Source organism: Poromitra crassiceps, assembly GCF_964638095.1.
Source record: "Poromitra crassiceps genome assembly, chromosome: 12".
Taxonomy (NCBI): domain Eukaryota; kingdom Metazoa; phylum Chordata; class Actinopteri; order Beryciformes; family Melamphaidae; genus Poromitra; species Poromitra crassiceps.
In genome coordinates, this window is record NC_139632.1 from 31003277 (window position 1) to 31031075 (window position 27799).

Sequence of the window (27799 nt, forward strand, 5' to 3'; positions counted from 1 at the left end):
CTACACGTTGGTCTCAATGCCATTCATGTCAATGGTAAAGTGTTCTTTGTCCTTCTTCAGGTGCCTCGGGGGGATGGGAGGCTTTTTCCTCCTGGGCGGTCGTGGTGGCCGGATGCCCTCCTCCAGCTGCATGAGCCGGGCCACATCAGGAGGGATGAGCTCAGGCTTGACACCCAGGGATGGGTGCTGGTAGTTGACCCCCAGGGAAGGGTGCTGGTAGTTGACCCCCAGGGATGGGTGCTGGTAGTTGACCCCCAGGGAAGGGTGCTGGTAGTTGACCCCCAGGGAAGGGTGCTGGTAGTTGGCGTGGTTGTTCCAGCAGTTCATCAGCGGCGGGGTGTTCATGATGGGTTTGGTCTCACAGATCAAAGGCACCTGGGGACCAGCAGGGTCACAGGAAGGAGAAACAGGCAGGTGTAACGGGACAGGTGAGAGTTCAAATGGAGAGGAAGAAAAGGAAAACAGAGAGGCATAACGCCACTTTTAAAGAGATGCAATAACAGTTGAAGAGAGATGGACAGAGATTTTGAGAAAATACCAACCGCCAGAAGTTGACCACCAACCCCTCTTGCCCAATTAAGGGTGAGTGTACAATCGATTTTATATCATTCGAACTAAATGACTAGAAATAATAACCGCCACGCAGTTGTATGTCTCCGCTAACAAGTCAAGTTACAGTTGACATCAATGTCTGTCTATGTATAGTGAAGACTTTGAAGGAATTTAATCAAAGATATTAAGTGTATTTTTGGTGAAATGGAAGTTATCACTATATTGACATGATTCCAGTGAATCATTTCCATAGAGAAACATGCTGTCTTCACTCAGAGACTATTCTTTGCTTTGTAAGTCGCTCTGTCGGGTCGGTCAGTTCACAAAAAGTTCACCACCCTTTAGCGGGCACAGTTCTCGCCCTAGGAGGCAGGACTTTGGCATGGAGGTCAAGTGTGTGTGTGAGTGTGTGTGTGTGTGTGTGTGTGTGTGTGTGTGTGTGTGTGTGTGTGTGTGTGTGTGTGTGTGTGTGTGTGTGTGTGTGTGCGGGTGTGCGTGCGTGTGCGCTGTCATCCAGGAAGAGAAGAGGGTGGACTCATACAAGTATCTTGGGGTCCAAATCAATATAATTAATGTGATTATTGTTGTGTCAACTTCAAGGATTTTGAAGTTGGATTTAGAACTTCAAATAATGAAGTACAATTCTTGAGTTATAGTCAAAAACATCTTTTGTGAGGTCAAAGTGACCCTGACCTTTGACAACCAAATTGTTCATCCTTGAGTCGTTTGTGCCAAATTTGAAGAAATTCCCTCAAGGCGTTCCGGAGATATCGGATTCACGAGAATGGGAAGGACGTGAGCTCCCGGCAGAATCTGAATCAGTTCATCGGTTAATCAAAATGGACGTTTGTGCCTAATTTGAGGAAATTCCCTCAAGGCGTTATGGCGTTAAGGAGAATGGGATGGGGCGGATGGACGGACAACCTGAAAACATAATCCCTTCAGCAATGGCTGTCGCCAGCGGAGGCATAAAAAGACAAACACTTGCAAGGCTGCTATTTATAAATGCTGAGAGCAATTAGCTTAGCTTTGACATTTGCAGAAACTGGGTTTTTCTCTTGACTCTTTCTATAAGGAAGCTGCATTGAGAGGAATTTAGCACACCGGGGGCCCGGTAATAAAATTACAATGAAAAATTATTTGTATGTCATAATTTGTATGTCATAATTTTAACTTACTTAGTTTTGCTAAGACAGAATTTTAACTTACTTAATTTTGCTATGTAAGTTGCTGATGCTGTTATAGCACAGAAAAGGTGAATTTTAATACAGTCGTTTGAACAGACTTGAACTGCTCATGCCACAGACTCACCCCATCTCCCTCTTTGATGAAGTCTTTCCTACAGATGTGTGCCATGATGCCCGTGGCCAAGGCATCGCCCATGACGTTCACCATGGTGCGGAATCTGTCTCTGTGGAGGAAGAACACATCGCTGTAAAGGGGGAATTCCTATGAGCTGAATTTAAATCTGAAGCATTTCCTTTTTAGAACATTGTGTGGACCTTCTAGGCCAGGACCAATGAGACCACAGCTCCAGATGTTTTTGCTCTGGGGTTGATTAGATTTGTTCAGAGAAATCAATATGTCATGCAAGCCTAAGCATTATACAAAAGTGATGGGAGTGAACCCACCACACAGCACTTACAAGGCCCAGTCGACTGCAATGATGAGCGAGATGTCGTCGGTTGGCAACCCGACTGATGTTAGCACTATCACCATGGTGACCAGTCCGGCTTGTGGGATCCCTGCCGCACCAATACTGGCTGCAGTGGCTGTGATGCTGGAGGAGATATGGCAGGTCAGCATTATTCAAACAAACTGGCATAAGCCAGCAGCGAGCACACTCACCGGTGTTTTTAAAGTTTCGGTGCACGGCACAGGAGATACTTAATAGGAGAAAGAGAGCCAGCACAGCATTATTACCATGGGGTATTCTGTTGATTTTCAAAATGCCTAGTGGTGCTGAGTTAGTGTATAGTGCTGATTTACTGCTTATTTGTCCAAAGATGCAGATATATTTTGTTTTAACCATACATTTGTCTGATACATATAATGCCACTAATGCTTACTACAACAACAACAACAACAACAATAACTACAATAATAATAATAATAATAATAATAATAATAATAATAATTTATTTAATCTCTAGAGCACTTTACATGGAACACACAGACAGCAATTGGATAAAAAGAATAAAATATTAAATATGTAAATCAAAATGGACAAAGTCATGATAATAAATAAATTACCATAATACAAATAAATGATGGTTTGAAGAGGTGGGTTTTGAGTTCATCTATAAATCCATAATTAACCATAAAATGCATTGTCCGTATCCCTCTCTCTGCTTGCAGACCTTTCACATCGTTTGCACTATCATTCTGTGCAGAATCATTTTTGCAATGTACCGTAACATGACAATCTACAACCACCAAATGCATGCGTCCATGACTCCCAGCTGTGTAGGAAATTACTGGTGTTTCACAGATGTGGGGAAAAAACTGTTATCAATTAATGTCAGCCATGACATTAAAGCTTGGAGGAGCAAAGGAAACTGCTTTCAGAATCATCCATCATTTCATAATAGTGTCTCTGATGTCTACTGGCGACTGTTGGGAAGTTGATGACCACTAACATCCATTTTTCATACTCAATAAATTTGCACTGCAGACACTTGAATGTCAGTGACAAAGGTAAGTGTACAGTACAGTATAGCTAAAATAGACACAGCTTATCTAAGGATAAAGTTTGTAACCACAACAATTAATGTAGGAATAACATACTATTGCAATGAATATTAATTGGTCAAGAATTATAGGTATATACAGTATGAAGGATTCTATTTCAAAATTCTATATTGTATCTTTTATTTTGAAGGGAGGGGGGATACTAGTTCCTACATTTCATTAGTCAATATTTAAAAAAATAACAGATTCATCTATCCTCAAAAATACGTAAGTAAAGGATTTTTGACTTTAATACTGTAGTCGCCCATAACGGACTTAACTACCGTTAAGTAGATATGTTTTCAAATGGTGGATATATATATATATATATTTTTATAATGAAACTCTTTATGTATCTCTCCATATCAACGGACAAATCAATGTTGAATCCATCAGGCCTGAGGGCATAACCATTAGGATTGTGTGGAGCGTGAACTTGTGTGCCATGCGGTGTATCTGGTGGAGATGGAGAGCCAGAGGCTGAGACCACACCGCTGGATCATGATGGTGAGAGAGTGTGGGGGGTTGGGCTCAGAAGCCCAGCAGTGGCATGACTGGGAGATGGTGGTTTATCGAGGTCACACATGGCTCTTTGAAGAGAGAGATTAGCGGGCAGTTTCAATCGACAGTTGCTTTATTATGGAATTATATAGAAAACCTACAGCAGCAAGTAGGCCTACTGTATAGCTTGACAGCTGTTGAACGAAACACACTCTATTTTCCTTTATTTTGGGGCAAAATGTTGGTGTCGATGATAAACTTCAGTGGAGCTGATGATGATGATGATAACATCAAGAGAAATTCGTAGATTACACAACTTTAACATGGAAGAACCTCAGATGCTCTGTCCACTTTTCAAAAACACAAAACTGTCATTTGGAGCAGTGACTTTAGAGTGGAACAGTCCCTCCTCACTCACTCTGATTATGAGTGAAGAAATCAGAAGAAGAAAGAAGAAAGAAGAAGAAGAAGAAGAAGAAGAAGAAGAAGAAGAGAAGAAGAAGAAGAAGAAGAAGAAGAAGTTGTTTTAACACTCAAAACATCACTCAATCACTGAGTAACACCCCAAACACCTGAGCTGTCTGTAGAATTTTCAAGACGGGAGACACCAGATATGTGACAAGCTACCACCAATATTTTTGTGACAGTTAACCCCACACCCGCGCACAGAACCCACAATTACAGCTCTGTCTTTCTATTCAATATAAAGGTTTTATTGTAGTTTACATCACTGCCATAATGGAAGAAAAAAAACATTTGAAATAAATAAATAAATAAATAAATAAATAAATAAATAAATAAATAAATAAATAAATAAATAAATAAATTAAATCAAATAAATAAAATACTTTCAGTGGAGAAAATGCATAAAAGGCAGAATGCCAAGGTATTTTGTTCATCCAAGCATCTGAAACACTGCTCATCAGTATTATGCAGTGAGGTTTGACTGCCCCATGTGGAAGTGAAAAGCATAAAGCTTCATCATATCTTTAGCATGTTAATAAGCTTAGAAGCACAGATGGCCTGGTGGTGCGGTCGCACGGCCCAGTCATCTGCTTACTACTAACCTGATGGTGATGATCTGGCCAAAGTCCAGTTCGTAATTATTGACCTGGGCGATGAATATGGCCGCCACGGCCTCGTAGAGGGCGGTGCCGTCCATATTGATGGTGGCGCCCACGGGAAGCACGAAACGGATGATGCGGCGGTCAATGTGGTTGTTCTCTAACAGGCACTTGAAGGTGATAGGCAGCGTGGCAGAGCTGAGGGAAACAGAGGACAACACAGAGCACTTCAAACAGTCAAAGGTCAGAGGTCAACTCTGGTGAAAACAACTGTATGGGGAGAGGAAATGACTGACAATTTCACAGTAGCGGTATGTTATGCACAAGTAAGGGCAATTATGCAGTAATTATGCAGTAATCTCTCACATTCAGCATACAGTAGCTGCCATCTAAATACAGAGGGACGCGGAGAGGAGAGGCGTTCTCACTGACTGTACTGAAAGTAGGCTTGAATGCCAATAACACACCCATACACACATGCATGTATGCTGCTCATATGGTCACTGGCAGGCAGTCAGAGTCTGGCCTTGGCTCAAACTGCAAACTCTCCGCACAACACCAGCACAAGTTGAATAAGCGCTGCCTTATTCAGTCTGACAAATGAGCCAATACTAATGGAAAAATATGAGTATTTAAGCTCACGAATCAGTTTACATTAAGGGGCCATATTACACAGAATCAACCAATCCACACATGCATGATCATGCATGTGAACACACGCACGCGCGCACGCACGCGCGCACGCACGCACGCACGCACGCGCGCACGCACGCACGCACGCACGCACGCACGCACACACACACACACACACACACACACACACACACACGCACACGCACACGCACACGCACACACACACACACACACACACACACACACACGGATAGGGGCCAGCTCAAATGCATGGTATTTTCCTCTATGTTCCCAGCACTTCCCACACACACACCAGATGTTTTCTGATCTCCTCACCTCCTTTGAGTCTTTACAGCAATGTTCCAGTGCAAGGGGAATAAGGTGTTCCAGTGCAAGGAGAAGAAGGTGTTCCAGTGCAAGTGGAAGAAGGTGTTACTACAGAAATGTTCCAGTGCAAGGGGAAGAAGGTCTTACTACAGCAATGTTCCAGTGCAAGGGGAAGAAGGTGTTACTACAGCAATGTTCCAGTGCAAGGGGAAGAAGGTCTTACTACAGCAATGTTCCAGTGCAAGGGGAAGAAGGTGTTACTACAGCAATGTTCCAGTGCAAGGGGAAGAAGGTCTTACTACAGCAATGTTCCAGTGCAAGGGGAAGAAGGTGTTACTACATCAATGTTCCAGTGCAAGGGGAAGAAGGTGTTACTACATCAATGTTCCAGTGCAAGGGGAAGAAGGTGTTACTACAGCAATGTTCCAGTGCAAGGGGAAGAAGGTGTTACTACAGCAATGTTCCAGTGCAAGGGGAAGGTGTTACTACAGCAATGTTCCAGTGCAAGGGGAAGAAGGTGTTACTACAGCAATGTTCCAGTGCAAGGGGAAGAAGGTGTTCCAGTGCAAGGGGAAGGTGTGTAGCATTATAACTCTGGTGTATTCTATGATGTATTCTTTTCAAACCAGAATCTTCTCAAATTGGTATTCATGAGGAAATAAAAAGGCATGTTTTAGTCAAAGGAGCACTTGTCATTACATAATCCAATAAACTATGCTGCGCCTTTTTAAAAATGAATATTTCCCTCTTTCTCCTCGTGCCTCAACATGCTGGTTTTCTTACTGGCACTTGCTCTTCCATGTCATTCGTAAGGCACTATACAAATGAAAGCTAATTGAGTGCATCAATTAACTGTGTTTGTTTGTCATTGTCGTGTACCTGGAGGAGGTTGCCAGGGCGATGAGCAGGGCCTGCAGGATTCCTCGTATGTAAACGATGGGGCTCTTCTTGGTGATGAAGAAGTACATGGCCGGGAGGATGAAGAGGCCGTGCAACACCAGACCAAACACCACAGTGACCGCATAGAAGCCCAGCTTCTTCCCCATGTCTGACGGATCGCTCATCTCCAGGATCTTACCAGCCACCAGGAACACGATGCCAAACGGGAAGTACCTAGCAGGACAAGCACAGCAGGTCAAAGGTCACCGTTAAAGGTGGGTGTGAAGTTTTATGAATGAAATTCCTTTCAGCTAATAGGTCAACAAATGCAAACATCCAAAATGAAGCAGTATAGGATGTGTAAAATCAATCTTTACCAGATAACGATGGCGACAATTTTAAGGACCGCCTCGTTCAAGCTCTGGCAGAAGTTCACCAAGGCACTGCCATTCGGTCCCATCCGTCCCAGCATGATGCCTGCAGGAAACACAAAGCACGTCTGTAATGAAGGATGGAGGTTTCATCTGCCATGATGCCACCTTCTGAAACCAACAGCAGAAGATAGACACGGTGATGGTCTGGTGACGAACAAGAGAAGAACAGAGGGGCCCTTTACCCATGGTGGCTGAGAAGATGACAATTCCAAGGACGTTCATCCCATCGCTTGTTCCCGGCCGCGTGCTGATGAGCACCTCCGGCGGCGGTGTCAGGTCCAGGGCAAAGTTCTGGATGTCGGTTCCGTTCTCGTCCTGGATGCCGTAGATGAGCGCTCGCCGCGTGGCCGACTCTGATTGGCTCTGACCCACAGTAGGCTTGGGCTTCAGTTTGCACTCACTACTTGTTCGATACTGTTGCCAGGGAATAGAACAGAACAGTGAACATGTTGCACTGAGTTTTGAGAACGATCATCACACATCACAAGTGTTATTATGCCAGATAAATCATGTCAAAGCACTGGGATGTAATTAAAGGCCTCACCTGTTGAAATGTGGCCTGAACCAGATTGGATGGAAACATGTTGCTGTAAAGCAGAGGAAAAGACAAATTAATTTATACTTTTATTGTGAAGTCATCTAGGAAGTGCAGTGCAATAAGCATTAAAGCAATGACCCGCGGCGCTTCTCACCAAAGATTGCCAAAATCATTAAAAACAGATGATAATTCTTTTCAGAAAATCTCTCCATTTTGTTGGTAGATGTAATGATGACTATAATAACATTGAACGTTCATGTCAAATTGGCAAACATTTCACAGAACCCTTCCCATCCATTTCTATTGGGATACTGGCTTGTAGGAAGGTATGTTGACTTTCATCAATTCTGCTATACATACTGTATTCAATCACCGTCAGAAGCTTCGGATATTCGCCCTCGATTACTGCTGAATATCCGGAGCCCAAGAAATAGCATTTGGTAACAGCCCTAAATATATGATCCCACTTCTTCTCAGATCCTGGAACTCAGAAGTCCTAGAGGACCTAGCTGCTTGCTTGTAAATGAAATGGCTGCGAGTCATCGTCAGCAGGATCCAAGGATAACATCCAAGCGGAGCTCTTCCCAAGACCAAAAAACCACCCAGTCAGACTCTCACTCTGTGACTTCTTTGGAGGAGTACTTGTGGTGGACATGCTCCTTCATATTTATATAGAAAACATCATGAGAAAACAATGATGATCCAATGACATTCCCCACTGTCTTCACAAATCATATTGAAATATAACACAAACTTGCTTGACCTGGAGTTGCTGGAGTTGTGTACCTGTACCTGGACGCTGACCAGTACAACCACCAGTTAAAAACTGAGAGCAACAGCATAGTTATATTCTGTGCTCTGCAGCAGTCTCTCATGTGGGTCACGTCTTACAAGTTTGGTTGAGGATGGTTTCTGTGCATGAACATAATGTATACAGTAGTATACTGTATGTATGACTAGGGCTGGGTATTGGTTCAAATTTCAAGAATTGATTCAATTCCGATTCACAAGGTTCTGAATCGATTAATCCCGATTCGATTCGATTCGATTCGATTCCGATTCGATTAATTTCAATATCGATTTGGTTTGTGATACTAAAACATGTTTTTTGAGCTGTAACCTGAATTACATGACTGTCCAGTTATGTAACACAGGGGTTCCCAACCTTTTTTTGCGCCTTTTCATCTGTCAATAAAGACACTTTCACAATTATGCACAGTGATTTGATTTCAGCCTATATCATTTCTAAAAGTAGATATTAATGATCAAACATTTCCATTTATGTAGCCTACAGTATTTATGTTTTTGTTTCAACTACAAACATAAATAAACGTCAACTTGAAACCATGTTTCAACTACCACACACAGCCTATAATATTATAGCCTACCGGTATGTTTATAAAAAAATAAAATAATAATAATAATCTCTGGACATATGAATCGATATCAAAGGATTCAAATAAAAATCGATTCAAAATCGGAGAATCTATTTTTTTAACCCAGCCCTATGTATGACTATATGTCTATACAGTATGTAACACAATGTATAACTTCTAACAAGCCTTAACATGTTGGATACCCATGTGGAAGACAGGATCTAATGATGGACTCTAGAGGATCTCTCTCCTCACAGCTCATCCTCTCTCCTGCTGTCCTTCATTCTCCTCAGTACTCAGCTCTCATACATGACCTCCCCCCCCCCCCCCCCCCGATTTTTTATCCCATTTTTTATCCCCCATTAGTGCTAACTTAATTTATTTATCCTGGTTGCTACTCCACCCTCTGCCGATCTGGGGAGAGCCGAAACTGGCTCCATGCTTCCTCCGAGACATGGGCAGTTAGCCAGCCGCTTCTTTTCACCTGACAGATGAAGCTTCACCGGTAGGACATAGCACGTGGGAGGTTCACGCTATTCCAACCAGTTCCCCTCCCTCTGAACAGATCATACATGACCTTTCAACCCTGAAACTACGATTCCTCTATGAACACAACCTGCTCCAGATCATGTGAAGCTTGACGGGTGCCATTTTCTCTAAGGACATCCTCTCAAGTTTAATTTGTTCTCTGCTAACGATCTACTCCCTGATGTGAGGAAGGAGAACAGCACTTCTCTTGAAGGCATCGACTGATATCATTAAAACACTTGTCATATTCTGATACTGGATGTGGTTGTGAATAAATACTATTCAAGACTTGACTTGGACGAGATACCAATTGCTACCAAAGGAAAGGAGAATGTTCATAAATATTAGAATTATTTATCAGACAGACAGACAGACAGACAGACAGACAGACAGACAGATAGATAGATAGATAGATAGATAGATAGATAGATAGATAGATAGATAGATAGATAGATGGATGGATGGTCTTACCGGATGAGGTCTAGCAGAGCATCAGCAGAACTCATGATGGGCTTGCCGCTGTCCTCAGAGTCCTCCTTCTGGGCTGCTCCGCCCGGGTGGATGATGGAGACCATGATGATGCCGACCACCACAGCCACGAAGGTGGTCCACAGGTAATACGACACTGTGATCAGACCCAGCCGACTGGAGCACTTGGCATCTAGGGCAGCCAGTCCTGACATCAAACTGGAAGAGAGATGTCCATGTTATAGACAAACTGTTGTCCGCGGACCCGCCTGGTGGTCCGCCAGAGCTTTTTTGTTTATATAGACAGCAGTTTTTACATACACATTCATCTCTCCAGACAGACTTTCTTTTTAAGGATATGAGCTGCTGCGCACGTCAGAAAATAAGCTAATTTACAGGACGTAAATACACGCAGTACACATGCCCCATATTCCTTGTTTCCATTCCCGTTTCCACCCGTCAATGGAACCTTATTGTGTTTTCTATTGTGTATGTAACGGCCACTCTTTAATCCCCCACTGTTCTCATTCAGGAAGAGAGTGGCAACACACACACACACACACGCACACACACACACACACACACACACACGCATGCATGTGCACACACACACGCATGCACACATGCATGCAAGCACACACGCAGTCACGCACGCAGTTAAGCACGCACAAACATGCATGTATGTACAGTATATGCACAAATGAAACAGGAACAGAATAGGTGGGGTTGAGAGAGAGAGAGAGAGAGAGAGAGAGGAACAGATACTGAAACCAGATGTTCTCTTCATTCAAAAGCTTATAGTCTGAGCGGCCTGACTGGACATTGGCTTATATGAATGATTTTGTGTGTGTGCAGTCAGTCAATAGCATTCTATATTCTACAACTATTCTGCTTCTTCAGAATAGTGACAAAGATATGCTGCGAATGAATGGTCAAATGAGACAAATGTGTCATCCATCTGAGACAAATTTCAAATTGATGTAGCCTAGCATGGGTTGCTAGGCTCTAGCCTGAACCTATTTAATATTAACACACACACACGCACTTGAAGCCACTTTGACTTTACTGGTCAATACTGGGTCATTTTGATCTGCGCCATGTCTGCGATTTGGAGCCAGAAGTGATTAGCGAGGGGTGGGTGTGACGGGTCTGACTCACTGGACCTGACCTGACCGCTGCCTCTGCTTCCAGCCTGCTAACCAAGTTAGCCTCCATAATTCAAGATAAACCTTATAGCTGTAGTGTAAAGTCATCTTAGTAGCTAGATAGTCCCGGCCAGTCTGCTCACCGACCCATGTTGTTTTCCTTCATTACATTACATTACATTACATTATATTACGTCATTTGGCAGACGCTTTTATCCAAAGCGACTTACAATAACACATTTTTGTCAGCAATAGAGCAATCAACTATGCAACACAGTCTGTGACAACTACAACTTCTGAAGGAACAAGTTTAGTTCAGGTTAGTATTTTTTTATTTTTTTTTAAGAGAGAAAGAAGTTAGTTCAACACAGTCGCCACACAGTCACGACATGTGGTCAAATAATATTCGAATGACGAGGTTTATATTCATAATATTGTTTTTGGAATTGTATGTAACGTTACCGTTACTGATCCACTGGCCTGCATGGTCAGTATGAAAGACAAGACAGACAGGGACACCAAGGGGTCGGCTTAGGCTCCACTGTAAAGATTTCAGGACTTAGTGGGTAGAAACATGAACATGAAATCAGCTGTTAGGCGGAGGTTTATTTGACCTGCAGCATTCTAGCTTGAGACTGAAAATCAAGTGTGATGAAATAGGTGGTTAGCCAACAGGTGAAAGGGCACAAGCTGTTCATATAGTGGATGAGACTGGTGGTGACTGGTACCTGGAAACAACGAGGGGCAGAATCAGCATCTTCAACATCCTCATCAGCAGCTCTCCGGGGAACTGGAAATACTTCACTTCCTGTAATAGGGAGGAAAAGAAATGACTGATGATCACTCTTTTTTTAACACGTTCACTGCCAATGACGTATTAATACGTCAAAAATAATCCAACGGTTGACTGCCAATGACGTATTAATACGTCAAAAAAAAGAAAAAGAAAATTTTGACCGTGGGATGTGCATCTAACCCTTTTACATCTCTTATATAATTATTGGAGCCACCGAACGTTTACAACCCATTCCACCGAGCCACTAAGTGGCGACAGTGCTCTCCTGACTAGAGGAAGGCAAGCAAAAAGCAGCCATTCTCATGAAAATGGATGGGGGAAAACACTTTCGTTTTCGCGCTGATTGCTGGCGATGCGGGATTGCAAATTTGCATAATAGATTACAGGTGGAACACACTTTGAAACACGCAGCATAAATATGACCAGAATCGCAAAAGCTTCTCTCAACCAAAACTCCAAGAAGCGAGCGAGTCCATCCAGACTTCCTCAAACAGCGGCCGCGCAGACAGGCAGCAGCAGCAGCAAAGCAGTGAGACTGGTGACAAGCTTGTGACGACCGCTGCAGCCAAGAAGAACGCCCACGGAGGGAGGAGTTGGAAGCAGAGGGGGGTTTCCTGCTGTTATGGAGGAAATTACTGTTCAAAACTATTGTTTAGATGTCTGACGTCTTACTGATGCCAAAAATGAATGGTTAAAGTGACTGTTCTATCGAATTTCACAAAAAGCCGTTTATCTCTGAATAATTTTTCTGACGCTGAAACCATGCTGTATTCAACTGCTAATGCTTACATAACTACTAACTCTACAAATTAACTCTTTTAGACAGAGAAAGCACACATTCTATTAGTTCTTTTGAGATATTGTGTGTTCACAAAATCTTAGCAGAAAAGAATCCTCGGGTCTTGAAAGATGAGCCAGAATCCTCAAAAAACCCCTCTGGCAGAAGCTAACTACAGTAAAAAAAAAACGTCTGGCAGTGAATGTGTTAATATACGTAGGCTGATGAATATCCTTTACAATCCCACTCCATCCGATACTCCTGAGATACTTTTATCGCTCGATGCCGAGAAAGCGTTTGATCGGGTGGAGTGGGATTATCTGTTCTATACTAGGGGTGTCACGATACACTCAGTTCACGATACGATACGTATCACGATACTGGGTTCACGATAACGATACGATACGATACGATTTTAACAATATTTTTTTAAACTTGAATAATGACAATATATGACTGGAAAAGTAGTATTTTATTTGAAATGCACAACTACAAAACATGCTGTTGTGGGAAATTGTTATTACAATAACAACTAGAAAAAACATGAGATTGGAGATAAGGCTTATCTTGAAATAGAATGAGTTACACCGTCACTTAGATTTACTTTGAACTAAAAGGTTTCTCAGCAGTATAAATTCTCATTATGCATCTTCAGTTTTTCTTCAAACTCAAACAACAAGACTTTTCTTAGTCTATTTTTTATGCTTCAGTTTTTCCTGTCAAGTAAACAGTTTTGCCAGAAACTCAATTGAATGGTTTCTCTCCTGTATAACTTCTCATGTGTCTCTTCAGAGACTTGTTCAACTGAACTACTTTCCACACATTGAACTTCAACAAACAAAGACGTTTCTTAGTCTATTTTTGAAAAAAAAAAAAAAAAAAATTTTTTTTTTTTTTTTTTGCGATATGAGATTTCATCTCAACGATACATATCGTGACGTTTTACTATCGCGAAATTTCGTGGGACGATATATTGTGACACCCCTATTCTATACCCTAAAAAAATTTGGATTTGGTGAAAAATTTACATCATGGATTCAGGTCCTCTACTCCCTCCCGGTGGCAGCAGTTCGCACGAACACAAAACTGTCCTCCTTCTTCTCATTGGGTCGTGGGACCAGACAAGGATGTCCCTTGTCTCCTCTTCTATTTGCGTTGGCTATTGAGCCATTAGCAATTGCGCTACGTGGTGACATTTTAATTCCAGGCATAAGGAGGAAAAACTCTGAACATAAGGTCTCCCTCTACGCGGATGATATGCTCTTGTACTTGTCCGAACCGTTAAACAGCCTGCCACAAACACTCAAACTACTAACTACATTTGGGAAGATATCGGGCTATAAAATTAACACACAAAAAAGTGAACTTATGCCTATTAACCCTGCAGCTAAGCAGATTGTATTTAGTTCATTGCCCTTTAGAATAAGTACAAATAAATTTAAATATCTTGGAATATGGATTACTCACAATTTTAAACATCTTTATAAAGCTAACTTCCCCCCACTTATAGACACTCTCAAAAAAGATCTGGAACGTTGGAATCTATTGTCATTTTCATTAGGAGGTAGAATCAACACCATTAAAATGAACGTATTGCCTAGGTTTTTATACCTGTTTCAATGTATACCAATCTTTTTGACAAAATCTTTTTTTCTGATTTTAGATAAGTTGATTTCTTTATTTATTTGGAATAAGAAGAATCCACGAATACGTAAGAGCATTTTACAGCGACATCGTGTAGATGGAGGATTATCGTTACCCAACTTTCAATATTACTATTGGGCAGCCAATATACGCGCTATGGCTTATTGGCTTAAACCATCACAGGTGAGCAGTCCCAAATGGTTGCAGCTGGAAAACATGTCATGTGGGCCCGCCTCTTTACATGCTTTACTTTGTTCCAAATTCCCATTGCCTGAACCTATATCCAGTTACTCTATGAACCCAGTAGTCAAACACTCTATGAAAGTCTGGGCACAGTTTAGACGAGCTTTTTCACTTAATAATTTATCAATAAATGCCCCTATAACAAGAAATAATATGTTTAAGCCATCTATTATAGATGGGTCCTTCAATACCTGGGCCAAGAACGGACTAGCCAAATTAAAAGATTTATATATTAATGATAATTTCGCATCATTCGAACAGTTGAGTTTAAAATTCAAAATCCCCAACTTTCAGTTCTATAAATATTTACAGCTTCGTAGTTTTGTATCTTCATGTTCGGTTCATTACCCATCATTACCGCCCAGCTCTCTCCTTGAATCTGTTTTGGAGCTTAGCTCTTACCCCAAAGGGAGTATTGGAAGGATCTATACCTCACTCAACTCTCACAATCTAGAACCCTTGATACATTTAAAAAATCAATGGGAGGAAGAATTAGATACAGATCTTTCTGAGGATGTATGGGAGTCCATATTAGAAAAAATATTCTCCTCTTCAATTTGTTTAAAACATAAAGTCATACAATTCAAGATTGTACATAGACTGCATTGGTCCAGGGCGAGATTGGCCAAATTTACACCAGACATGGATCCCAATTGTGATCGCTGTCAAACAACCCCAGCCACTTTATCACATATGTTTTGGCTTTGCCCAAAATTAGTAGATTTTTGGCATTCCATATTTAAATTCTTTTCTGATATACTGGAAATATCCATTGAACCTCTTGCCATAATTGCAATCTTTGGTGTGGTACCGCATGATCTCTCCCTCAACCAATGCAGCAAAAAGATGATAGCGTTTGGTACACTTCTGGCCAGAAGACTTGTACTCCTTAAATGGAAAGACAAGTTTCCTCCAACTTTCAATCACTGGGTCAGAGATCTTATGTATCATCTAACCCTAGAAAAAATCCGATACGCTACATGGGGTTGTGCCCTCGACTTTTATACCATCTGGCAGCCAGTCCTGGACCAGGTAGAGAAAATGGACGCTAAAAGCATTTCAAATATATAGATTTACCCCCCCCCCTTTCTCATATTTATTTTCATTAATCTGTTTTTGTTGTTGTTGTTGTGTGTTTTTTCTTTTCTTTCTTTTTCTTTTGTGTGTATTTGTGTATTGATATACTGTGATGTATGACATGATGTATGTGGTGTAATAGGCCAGGGGTTCTTGTGGGATGGGTTTTTGTTTAAAAGTGTCAAGTGTATTTAAATCTGTATTTTGTATTTTGTATAATATACAGAAAACAAATAAAAAAACTTTGAACAAAAAAAAGAAATGACATGATCACAGGTCAAACTAGAGGGCACTCGTTAGACAGGCAGACAGCAAACCTCCGCCAACCTTTCGACAAAGTTTTGTGGCGTTACATGAATCCGTTTGGCAGTTAGCTAGCTGCCTTTTTGTGATTGGCCCCTGTTGGCCAGTAGGCGTGGAAAGTTCATCAGTTCTAAGTTGGCCCATATGACTTTACCTCCCGCCAACTCCTTGGCGGAGGTAATGAAAGGGAAAGTTGGAGAGGAAGCTGGAATGAACCATTATCAACTCCACATATTCCCACCAAAAACACACGAAAAGGATACGGAAGATGATACATGTTACTTTAGCTGCTCAGAGAATATTATATTATATTATTATATTATATTATATTATTATTTTTATGGCATTGTGGCCCTCTGGACATGGAGACAAATTCAGTGTGCTATTAAAGTTCAGGGTCACCCTCTCCTGCTATTGTCCTGAACTCGGTCATATCGGGTGTGACACACTTTCCGTTTTTGTGTGTGACAATATTCAAATTCAATATATTTCAGCGAACAGCAGCTAATGTTGTGTGTTACTTTAGACATGTCTTAACAATCTACATGTCAAATTTCATATGAATACATTCTCATTTAAATATCAAAATAGTTTAGGAAAGTGACTTTGATGAGAGAAAGCCATAGGACGCGCTTGGACACTGTTCGACAATCGATTGCTTATCCCTTAACATGCATGTGCCTTTTTCACAGCAGCCATTTTGTGTCTAAAAGGCAGGGTAAACACAGGATCAATCAAAACTTTATGAGGGCCCCGGCACTGGAACACCTAAATGGATTGGAAGTTGGAAACCTTCATTAATGTTTTCGTTGCACCTGTGTTTACCCTGCCTTTTAGACAGAAAAATGGCTGCTGTGAAAAAGGTCTATTGATTTGATTGATTGATTGTTTTTATTCATTGTGTCATGCACTTTTGACAGTGCCCAGCCCACATGGGCTTACAAGACACACAAAATACAAAATATACAACATAAGCCACAACTAAATCACAAGACAATATATTCTTGAAACAACAAAACAGATAATTAAATCACTTTCTAAAGAAAATGTTCTGCCTTTGCTCCCAGGCCTGGCAGATAAGATTTCCTATGAAGAAGGTTCCTTTCTTAAAACACAACTCAAGTTTCTCATAATCATCCAACTGAAAAAGGTCTACATAAATAGAGAACATTTGACTAATTTCACATAAATCACACAGTAAACAAAGTCTAGCTTCTTCAGGGGGAGCATTAAACCTGCCAGTCTCTAGTGCTAAGGGAAGAGTTCCAGAGTGTAACTGGGCACACATCTGACACGTCTGTCCAAATGAAACTTCACATAGGGCTCTACACAGTAACTGTCTTTTATGAGACGATAGGTTCTTAGATTTGGTTTATATACCATAAGTCAACAGACCATTTATCTTTATACAAAAGAAACATATCACTCATCGCTGGGATATCACAAACTATTAAACCTGTTGTCCCAATTAATGTTCCAATTAAATATATTTTTTGTGAGTCTCTGTTCAGACATCCTCACAAGTCTATTCCAGAGTCGAGGCATATTTGACCCTTGTGTCTGATGTTTTTTCAACTGATGTGCATTTATGAACTCCTAGAAAATAACAGATAGCTCTGTGATGCACAAGGTTAAAGCTTAGATGTTCACGGAAAGCCCAAACACCAAGCATAATCCTACACAGAACAGACACATGAGTTATCCAGTTGTGAGAAAGTATGAAATCCCAGTGTTGAACTTTGTTCAGTACAGATCCCAGTGCTCTGCCCGCTGATTGAGCGAACATGCCTGCATGACGCCTGCTGACTGACTCAATATTAATGCATCACATCTCCCTACATTCACTCACTTTTCATTTACAGTATGTGAAACATTACATACATTACATATACATTTCATATTCAAGGGGTATTCATGGCATGCTGCATTTTCCTAAACCTATAAATTGTTATATACATACAATACATTATTATTTTACTATTATACACTGTTATTATTATTATTATCATCATCATCATCATCATCATCAGGGATGCAAAGCCATGGATAGTGAAAAAGGTGACAGATACCAGGGCAGACACAAAATCATTCACTTATGTGCCCTATTTTGGGATGAAAAAGGTGACTGTCACCTAAAGGTGAGAGTTTGCATCCCTGTATTATTATTATTATTATTGTTATTATTATTATTATCATCAATAATAATTATCCGCCCATAAAATCTCATCAAATGAGCAGAAACTCTGAAACGCAGATAGCATGTTGTGGACAGGGATTGTGTGTGGAAATGACATTCCTTCATCACAACCTGGATTATGTGACAGAATTGGATTATGTGATAATAGCACGTCATTTTAATCTGTTCATCATATGAGAAGTTAACTAAGGTTAGGCAAGCAAACAACTTTGACAAGGCTATAGGGAAAGTACACAAAAAGAGTAACTAATGGACAGGTAATAATTAAGTAATGATTACTATACTCATGAACTGACCATTAACTAACCATTAACTAATGATGAACTACTCTACTCAGGAACTGACCAACTAATGATTAACATTTACATTACATTTACATTTAGTCATTTGGCAGACGCTTTTATCCAAAGCGACTTACAATAACACACTTTTTGTCAGCAATAGAGCAATCAACTATGGAGCACAGTCTATGACAACTACAAATCCTGAAGGAACAGTGGTACGAGTTTAGTTTAGGATTATTATTATTTTTTTAATAGAAAGAGAGAGAAAGAAGTTAAATCAAGAAGGGCCCAGATGGAGCCTGAAAAGTTGAGTCTTTAGTCTTTTCCGAAAGATCGGCAGTGATTCAGCAGTCCTGACCGAAGGTGGCAGCTCGTTCCACCATTGGGGTGCCAGGGACGAGAAGAGTCGATTAACTAATGATTAACTACTATACTCACAAACTGAATTGAACTAATCCTTAACTAATCCTTGACTATTAAATTAAAGTCCATCAGCATGCACCACCTGTAACCAATCCTACTACTATAATTGTATGTGCTCGGTCCGTCGTCTCCAGAGTCCTTTTATCTTGATTACATTTCAGAGCCTGTACTTTTTTAATACTTGAGTAAACAAGTTGAATCAGTACTTCTACTTTAATACCAGTCTTTTTTCCCCACAATATCTGTACTACTTAAGTAAAGAATGTGTGTACTTTTCCCATCTATGCATAAGTACGTGCGTGCGTATGTGCTTGCGTACGTATGTGCGTGCGTGCGCCCACACACACACCCAGGGAGGGAGTTAACAGTTACTTCCATATATTTTTTAACTCAACTTGAGTTGCGACTCATCGTTCATACATTTTCAGGGTTAGAGTCAGGTTAAAATCGAATGGCTTTTGAACCTTGACCCTTGCAAAGATGACTGTTTTATGCATCAAGCAAGTCGGTTGTAGGTAATACAAGTGTAAAAGGTGCATATTGATGATGGAAGTGAATGATGTCAGGTGAGGAATACCAGGGGAGTTGGAAGAGAAGGCTGGATTGAGGGACAGAGCATGGCTGCTGCATAATGACAGCTAAAGAGCTTTTCTGTACGCCATTAAGCACGAGAGCTTATAAGAGCAGGATCAGCACGTGCAACATTCTACTGGCAGAGAACGCTGCACTGCGCACGTTTGTGTGTGTGTGCGTGCGTGTGTGTGTGTGTGCGTGTGAGTGTGTGCGTGTGTGTGTGTGCATACGTGTTTGCGTGTGATGTTGTGGTATGAGGGGCAGGTGCAGCTGTTTCCACAGCAGCAGTCAGCATGGCAGCCAGAGTTTGACTGCGTTTACCAGCCAAGTGTGACACGACACGACATGGAGCGCCAGAACCAGACAAAACAAAATAATGATGTCCTCAGCACACACCAGGATGTTAACACCAAGCAGGGCGTCCCTGCACTATTTTACACCAAACTGAAAATTGCCCCTACGAATAAATCTGAAAAAGGGAAACCGATTTTCAGATTTTGAATGAAACTTGTTTGTGATATTTGACATTATTGTTGAATGTACACTATCTTGTTTATTATCATCACCTGCATGGATGCTCTCAGATTTGGCCTTTAAGAAAGACATCCTGCCTCCATATGAACTAAATCTGACACCTGCAGACAAGACCCCTGTTTTGTTTCACTGGCAAGACATTCGGCTAGTTATGGCTTAAATAAAATCTTTGGGATGCTACAGTTTATGTAATCTCCACTATTCTAAATCTCTAACCGGCGCCCACAGTCAGTCTTTCTTTTGAGTTCATCAAAGCAACTTTCAATGATTACCTTTGTGTTATGGAGGTTTAGCTCTATATCCACACGCCTGACAAAGAACAAAGAAAGTTGAGCCTTCTCCACATGTCAGAAAGATACAATACATACACAATACATATGTCAGAAAGATACAATACATATACAATACATATGTCAGAAAGGAAACATCATATGTCAGAAAGGAAACATTTGTAGCAGCTAAAGCTTCAAACAATGATGCTGTGATCCATCCTGCACCTTACAATTTTACTCAAATGTTTTTCTAATATAATTCCATCAACCTTATGTTATCATGTTGCCAATAGCTTTGTATTATTGACAACAACAACATGATAATTTAGGCATATTTAACTAGAAGAAAAACAAGACAAAGTAGGAAGGTGGATTGTTGTTGATCAAATAAAGCCCCAAGTGGAAGAGATGGCTTAAACAGCAAAGTTCCAGTGCAAGCACTGTAGGCAGCTTGCAGGTGGTGGTAGCTGTTGACCATCTTATCCACATTCATTTATTTTAAACATGTCATTTAAATATTGAATTCATATTAAAATACCAGCCAAACACCCATGTTTACAAGTGTTGAATACCTTATATGGAATATATGGATGATCACTGACCTAATCTCTGTTGTGTAGCAGGTCCCTACAGCTCATCTCAAACCTCTGACTCTAGCATCAGAGTTTACAATAACTGACACCTTCAAGCCCCTACACTCAACCCTTAAACGTACTCTTGGTTATAGCAGGGCCCCTCGCTGAAGAATTGGAGTCAACAGGTAAATTGACTGCATTTACATAGCGATTTTATCCAAAGCGCTTTACAATGTGCCTCTAAATTCACCCATTCACACAAACATTCACACACTGATGGCAGCTAGCTACTGTACAGTACCATGCACGCAGGGTGCTGGCGCAGCCATCGGAAGCAATTTTGGGGTTATCTTGCCCTAGGAAGGACACTTCGACATGCGGATTGGAGGAGCCGGGGATCGAATCACCGACTTCTTTAAGCCAACACGATTAGTGGACAACCCACTCTACCTCCTGAGCCACAGCCGCCCGCATGGTGGGCAATCCTTCCCCCGAAAGACCAGGTGAAGGTTCAAGCCCCCCATGACAGCAAAGCACATGCCTGGCTCGTGTCCTTGAGCAAGACATTGAGTCCCTGCAGCTGCACAGGCGCTGTTCTGCAGCAGAGCCTGCAGTGCTCTGACCTCCCTGTGGAGGCGCTGTTCTGCAGCAGAGCCTGCAGTGCTCTGACCTCCCTGTGGAGGGGAAGCCAGAATAGGATTTCTTCTTCAGGGTTTCAGTCAATTTGTATTTCAGGTCAACAAACAATTGCCACAGGTGTAATTCATGCTAACAAGGACTATTGCTTTCGATCATGGTGAGTAGCCGATGCCTGCCTTGTCTGCCTAAATAACCACAACAACAACAACAACAACAACAACAACAACAACAACAATAATAATAATAATAATAATCTTAACACGTTCACTGCCAACAACGAGTTGAGTCGTCAAACAGAATCCAACCGTTCACTGCCAACGACGAGTTGAGTCGTCAAAAAAAATAAAAATAAAAATTTGACGGTGCTACGTGGATCAATGCCCCCCGCGTCTCCTATGGAGATATTGGAAGTATTGAATGTGTATAATCTATTTTACCGACCAGCTAGGTGGCGACGGTGCTCTCCCGACAGAGAGAAAGTCAACCAAAAGCAGCCGCCTCCCGCGGCTGCTTCCTCCATTCTCAAGGAAATGCCAGAAACGAACGAGCCTCATTCTCATACTGTAGGCGGGGACGCTTTCGCGCTGCTGCGGTGGGGGGTTCCAGAAATGGACTGGGTGGGCAGCATAAAGCCTAGAGTCGCACGGGGCTTCATCGGGGCTCTCAAACCCAAGAGACGAGTGAGCCCACACTCGCTGCCAGGGAGGGAGGCTGCTCAAACTCGCTGCCAGGGAGGGAGGCTGCTCAAACTCGCAGCAGCAGCAGCAGAGCACTCGCTTGTGACAAACGCAGGCTGAAAGCCACTAGACACGCCCACGGAGGGAGGAGTTGAAGGAGAGGGCGTTCGGAACTATATTGTTTGGATGTCTGATCTCTCACTGATGCCAAAAATAAATGGTTAAAGTGACTGTTCTGCCTGTTTGATTGAATTTCACAAAACTGCGATTATCTCAGCTTTCACTCTCAGACGCTAAAACCATGCTGTACTCAACGGCTAATATCTACATAACTACTAACTCTACAAACTAACTCTTTTAGACAGAGAAAGCACACATTCTATTAGTACTTTTGTGAACTTTGTGTTCACAAACTCCAAGCAGAAAAGAATCCTCGGCTCTTGTAAAATGAGCCAGAATCCTCAAAAAACGGCTTGGCAGAAGCTACCTACAGCAAAAAAAAAACGGCTGGCAGTCAATGTGTTAATATATTATTATATTATTATTATATCTTAATATAATTGGGCAGCCGATTCCGTAGCGCACAATTGCTGTGGGAGTGGGTGAGACCTGGAGGATAAACCAACGAGGCATTGTAGAAATGAGAGCTGCCAGTCCAGCGGGCGAGGCGGCGAGGGACGCTAGAAAGGAGCAGGCAAAGCACGCTCAATTTCGAGTAATAATAATCGCCTTGAAATGGACAAAAAGTAGAAGAAAATAAGGTTTAACCTCTTTACCCACTGGTGGGTCCTTCATCAAAAGCACATGTTGCACGACCAAGCTTTGTTCAATCCAAGAGAATTTTCTTTTAAATTCTAGTGAATTCAAACAGCTTTTCAAAAATACCAAATATACCATCATGCTAAATTACTGAAAGGGCAAAACTTCTGCACACTTAGATCCATGCGAGTTTCTTTATTACAGTAAACTAACCCAGCTTTTGGTCAAGTAGACCTTCTGGAGGGCATATTGATATTCTTGCTATTTTATTGACTACTCTGTTGAGTAGAATCTCCAAAGCATCAGTGCTCACAGCCTAGTCCAGTGGATGATGGCTTTGCTAATGCCTGCCTCTCCAGCCACTGCTTTCACAACACACATGGCACACATCAATCCAGGGTTGCTCAAGGACATGAACATCATGAAAATGATGTTGTTATGAACAGGCAACATCATGCAAGGTCTACATGAGCTTCCACAGCACCTCCACTTTTAACCCATTGATAACTGATGCAGCATTTGTGTGTGTATCCCTTTAAGACCGCGAACCACGTGACGCGGTTCGCGGTCTTAAAGGGATACACACACAAATGAGGGATATACACGCAAATGCTGCATCAGGTATCAATGGGTTAAATTCTACTCCCTTTTCTGTAGGCCTATGCCATCCACCATGTTAGAGAAGAATGGTTTACTATACATTTAGTTTAGCTCAACGTGTCTCTGCCACTTTGTTAATAAACACAATTAAAACAGACACACAAAAATAAACTATTTAACTACGTAGTTTGGTAGAAGCACAAACATCAAGGACATATGACCAAATCAGCAAGTCAAAAAACTCGGCCAGACAAAACGCTCCGCTCCTTAAATGCTCCCGGTGGGGTTTGAAGCCGTGCGTAGAGGACGGAACAAAACCGGCAAAAACACCACGAGCCGTCTCTCAGCGAGGGAGGTTGGCGTGCTGGCACGAGGGCCGAGAGGTCCAGGGAACCCGGAGATCGAATAGGAGAGCGAGGCGGCCGGAGGGAGGAGCATTGAGAGTGCAGACTACACTTGCGTCATCAACTACGCCTGGGGTGTATCCTCCCCCGTGTGTTGTCTACGTGGTTCGGTACGGTTGGCGCTCACATTGGCAAGTGTTCCGTGCCCGGGCACGCCAAAGCGCTCCCCAGACCACGTTTTCAAGTGGACCCTTTCACGGTTTGCTGTTCCATTCCCGGGCATGGAACACACTCATCAAACACTCATCAACAAACCAACCGGACCTGGGGTCAGTTTGGGGACAAATTTACACACACACGCACGCACGCACGCACACACACACACTTGGCCATCGACTGTCTTCAGCCCTGTATCATTTGTGTGAACACACGTGGGTGTGTCTACCTCCAGTGTGTTTTGAGGCACTCTTACAATAGGATCAAGCATTTGTTTGATTGGATTGTAATCCTCTAAGGGGCTATTTTTAGGCCTATTTGAGAATATGACAGAGCTTTAGTCAAAGAGGAGTGATGATGTTTATAGAGAGGCAAAGTAAACGTCACTTCCTGCTTCAGCACTGTACCAGAGATCCCCCCCCCCCCAATATTTCGCCCCGATTTATTATCCCAATTTCATCCCCCATTAGTGCTAATTTTAATTTATTTATCCTGGTTGTGCTCCACCTTCTGCTGATCTGGGGAGAGCCGAAACTGGCTCCATGCTTCCTCCAAGACATGGGCTGTTAGCCAGCTGCTTCTTTTCACCTGACAGGGGAAGCTTCACCGGTAGGACATAGAACATGGGAGGATCACGCTATTCCAACGAATTCCCCTCCCTCCGAACAAGCGCCCCAAACGACCAGAGGAGGCACCACTTCAGCGATCAGGATATTGCATGTTTTGGTGAAGGGGTTCCTATATGAAGGAAACCCCCGGGAGGCACGTGGAGAACATGCAAACTCCACACAGAAAGGCCCTTTTGACGACCCCACCCAGGCGGTGGGCACTCGAGGACATGTGGACGGGCACACACTCCTTCAGCGCCCACAGCGTCCCAGGTGGGAATCGAACCCAGGACCTTCTAGCTGTGAGGCGACAGCTCTACCACTGAGCCACAGTGCCCCCTACCAGAAATGTTCTTCCGCAATTTATTTTCCCATAGATATTTAGTAAAATGCTTATACAAATAGTTTTACTTGTTCAAACCAAACGGTTCAGCTATATTTATAATCGGGAGAGACCATAGAACATTTCACTTCACTCGGACCAAAACTTAAAAAAAACAACATCGAGAAAATATGTTCTTTAAATCCGCAATTTTTTATGTTTTGGTCTGGGCGGAAACGTTATGAGAGCTCTCCTGTTTCTAAATATATCTGAACCGTTTGGTTTGACCAAGGAAAACTATTTTATAAGCATTTTACAAAATGTCTATGGGAAAATAATTGGCAGATGAAAATCTCTGGTACAGTGCTGAAGCAGGAAGTGACGTTCCACTTTGGCTCTCTATTGTGTCCCTCGATAAAGCTGCTCAATACGACTGTATTTGGAGCATTGTGTCAAAGTTATGATCGGCATTGTACTTCAGTGTATTACAAGTTTTGTGTCAGCGTTTGACTGTGTATTTGTACATTTGTGTTTTCATGCAGGCCTATCCACCAGTATATACTGTACCAACCATAAAGCAGGAGAGATCCAATCGCATTTATCTGCAGGAAATAAAATCTCTGATCTCTACAAATCACATTTCTAAATGTATGAAACCTTGACATGACCTTGAGATAACTTCTGAACATGGGGCAAGGTTAAATTCTTATTCTAGAATGACATGCATTATCAAAGCTGGCTGTTCATACAATATGTTGTTACCGTAATCGACACAGTATTATACATCAACCTTCAGCTGCATGAAGAAAACAACCAAGGCTTTTCAGAAACGCAGCTCAAAGGAGAGTATTAGAGAATGGTGCCTTGAAAATGACATTCAAGACATTCAAGTGTTGGATTGGTTGATCATAAATGACCTTGCACCAATGTTCTCAGGAGGCATCTCCCTTAGGGATAACATGAGAAGCTCAGTCATCCATGAGGGACTCTGAGGAGATCCCATTGACATATGTAGAGCCACTGCTCCTTCACGTAGAAAGGAGCCAGTTGAGGTGATTTGGGGCATCTGGCACCTGGTCGGCTCCCTAGGGAGGTGTTCCAGGCATGCCCAGCTGGGAGGAGACCACGGAGCAGACCGAGGCCTAGGTGGAGAGATTATGAGATCTCCACGCTGGCGTGAGCTGGCTAATGTGGGCAGGGAAAGGAACGTTTGGGGTTCAGTGGGAGCCAGCACTAGCTACTCATTGTAAGTGACACATGCAATGTGTAGTGTTTATAGATCAGAGGCTTTGTTGATTATAGTCTGACATTTTTACTGATTACTTTTCAGATTATTCTTGATTGCCTGCTGGTGTTAAATCCTGATCAAATACAGGGAAGGCGCTTCTTACATTTCAAAATAGTGATCTCTACCGGTATATATGGTGATTTCGACAACGTATAACATCGATGTGACTAATAATAACAGTATATTGAGGAGTTACAGTAACAGCTTACTGCTCGACAGCAGTCCTACATCGCCCTTCTGACCTCAGTGGGTCCGAGTGAGAGCAGGGGGATGGGCACGAGGAGGAGGAGCGTGGTGAGGAAGGACAGCAACAGCTGCTGCCAGGTCCTGTGCTCCACAGCGGGGAGGGATGTGGGGAACGTTGACCTCCATCGCCGGGATTAGCTCCCCCCCCTATCCTAATCTCAACCTCTCCCAAACGGCATCTCCTGCGCATGGACAAGTGCTTCAGGGCGGCGAAGGGGGAGGAGAGAGACTCACCTGCTCTGTGAGGCGCTTTGTCCTCAGGAAGAATCCCAAAAGACACCCTATGATCACGGCCAGCACCGACAAGATGAGCAGTCCGTTCTGTTTGCACACGTTCTTCACCCTCAGCCACACCGCATCCAAAGCCACGGCCATTTTTGAGTCACCTGTACCAGCAACTCACATACAGTATTATACACAATCCAGTTTCTGTTGAAGATCCAGGTGTGAGGAGATGAAGAGAGGCAAGAAGAAATGGTAAAAAACAAAAGACACCAATGGGACTATGTGAAATATCCCTTTGTCCTCCACGTTTAAAGCACTTTTGGACCGAGCATCCCTCTTGTCCTCTCACCGCGGCAATCTGCACTGAGCTAAGAAGATTGTGGTACTTTCCAGGCATCCCCCTGATTCCCCTCCCACAATGCTCTGCCCATCAGGGCCAAAGCGGCCCTGCCCAGGCCAAACCCCTCCCACCCTGCTCCGCCCATCAGGGCCAAACCCCTCCCACCCTGCTCCGCCCATCTGGGCCAAACCCCTCCCACTCTGCTCCACCCATCAGGGCCAAACCCCTCCCACCGTGCTCCGCCCAATCAGGGCCAAACCCCTCCCCCGACCCTGCTCCGCCCATCAGCGTTGGCTCTCCCAGGGGGATAGAACAGCTGGCAGCTACATCCTGGGGGTTAACATCAGCAGCAATCCTGTTAGAGTGCTACTGTATTAAAGAGGTCTGAGGCTGGATTAGAGATCCAATGACAATTCGACAAAGGTTAGCCACTGATTCAGAAGAGAGGAGAGTAACCTTGCGTGACTCCTCTGACCCTGGCAAACTGACACACGATGCAGAAGCACCTGTGTTGTTAGAGTGGCCTACTGTATACTATGCACTCTTTTTGAAAGCAGATCACTTTGAACCTTTGACAATTAGATCTACCTCGCTGCTTTTAAGGACTCTATCGCAGAGATTTTCAACTTTAATCTTTCGGTCTTTAATCCAGCAGGATATC

The 27799-nt window shown here is 42.6% G+C and overlaps 1 protein-coding gene across 1 annotated transcript; it reads right to left on the reverse strand.

Annotated features, from left to right (window-relative positions):
- On the reverse strand, positions 1–26948 carry LOC310786152 (excitatory amino acid transporter 5-like; the record flags this gene model as incomplete). The annotated part of the gene is made up of 11 exons (XM_083647325.1): positions 1–375; positions 1864–1963; positions 2198–2332; positions 4851–5045; positions 6687–6920; positions 7064–7163; positions 7303–7534; positions 7665–7707; positions 10034–10249; positions 11904–11983; positions 26808–26948. 11 exons carry the CDS (start codon positions 26946–26948, stop codon positions 1–3), a joined length of 1851 nt encoding a protein of 616 aa, XP_083503451.1.
- Between the last annotated feature and the right edge of the window lie 851 nt (positions 26949–27799).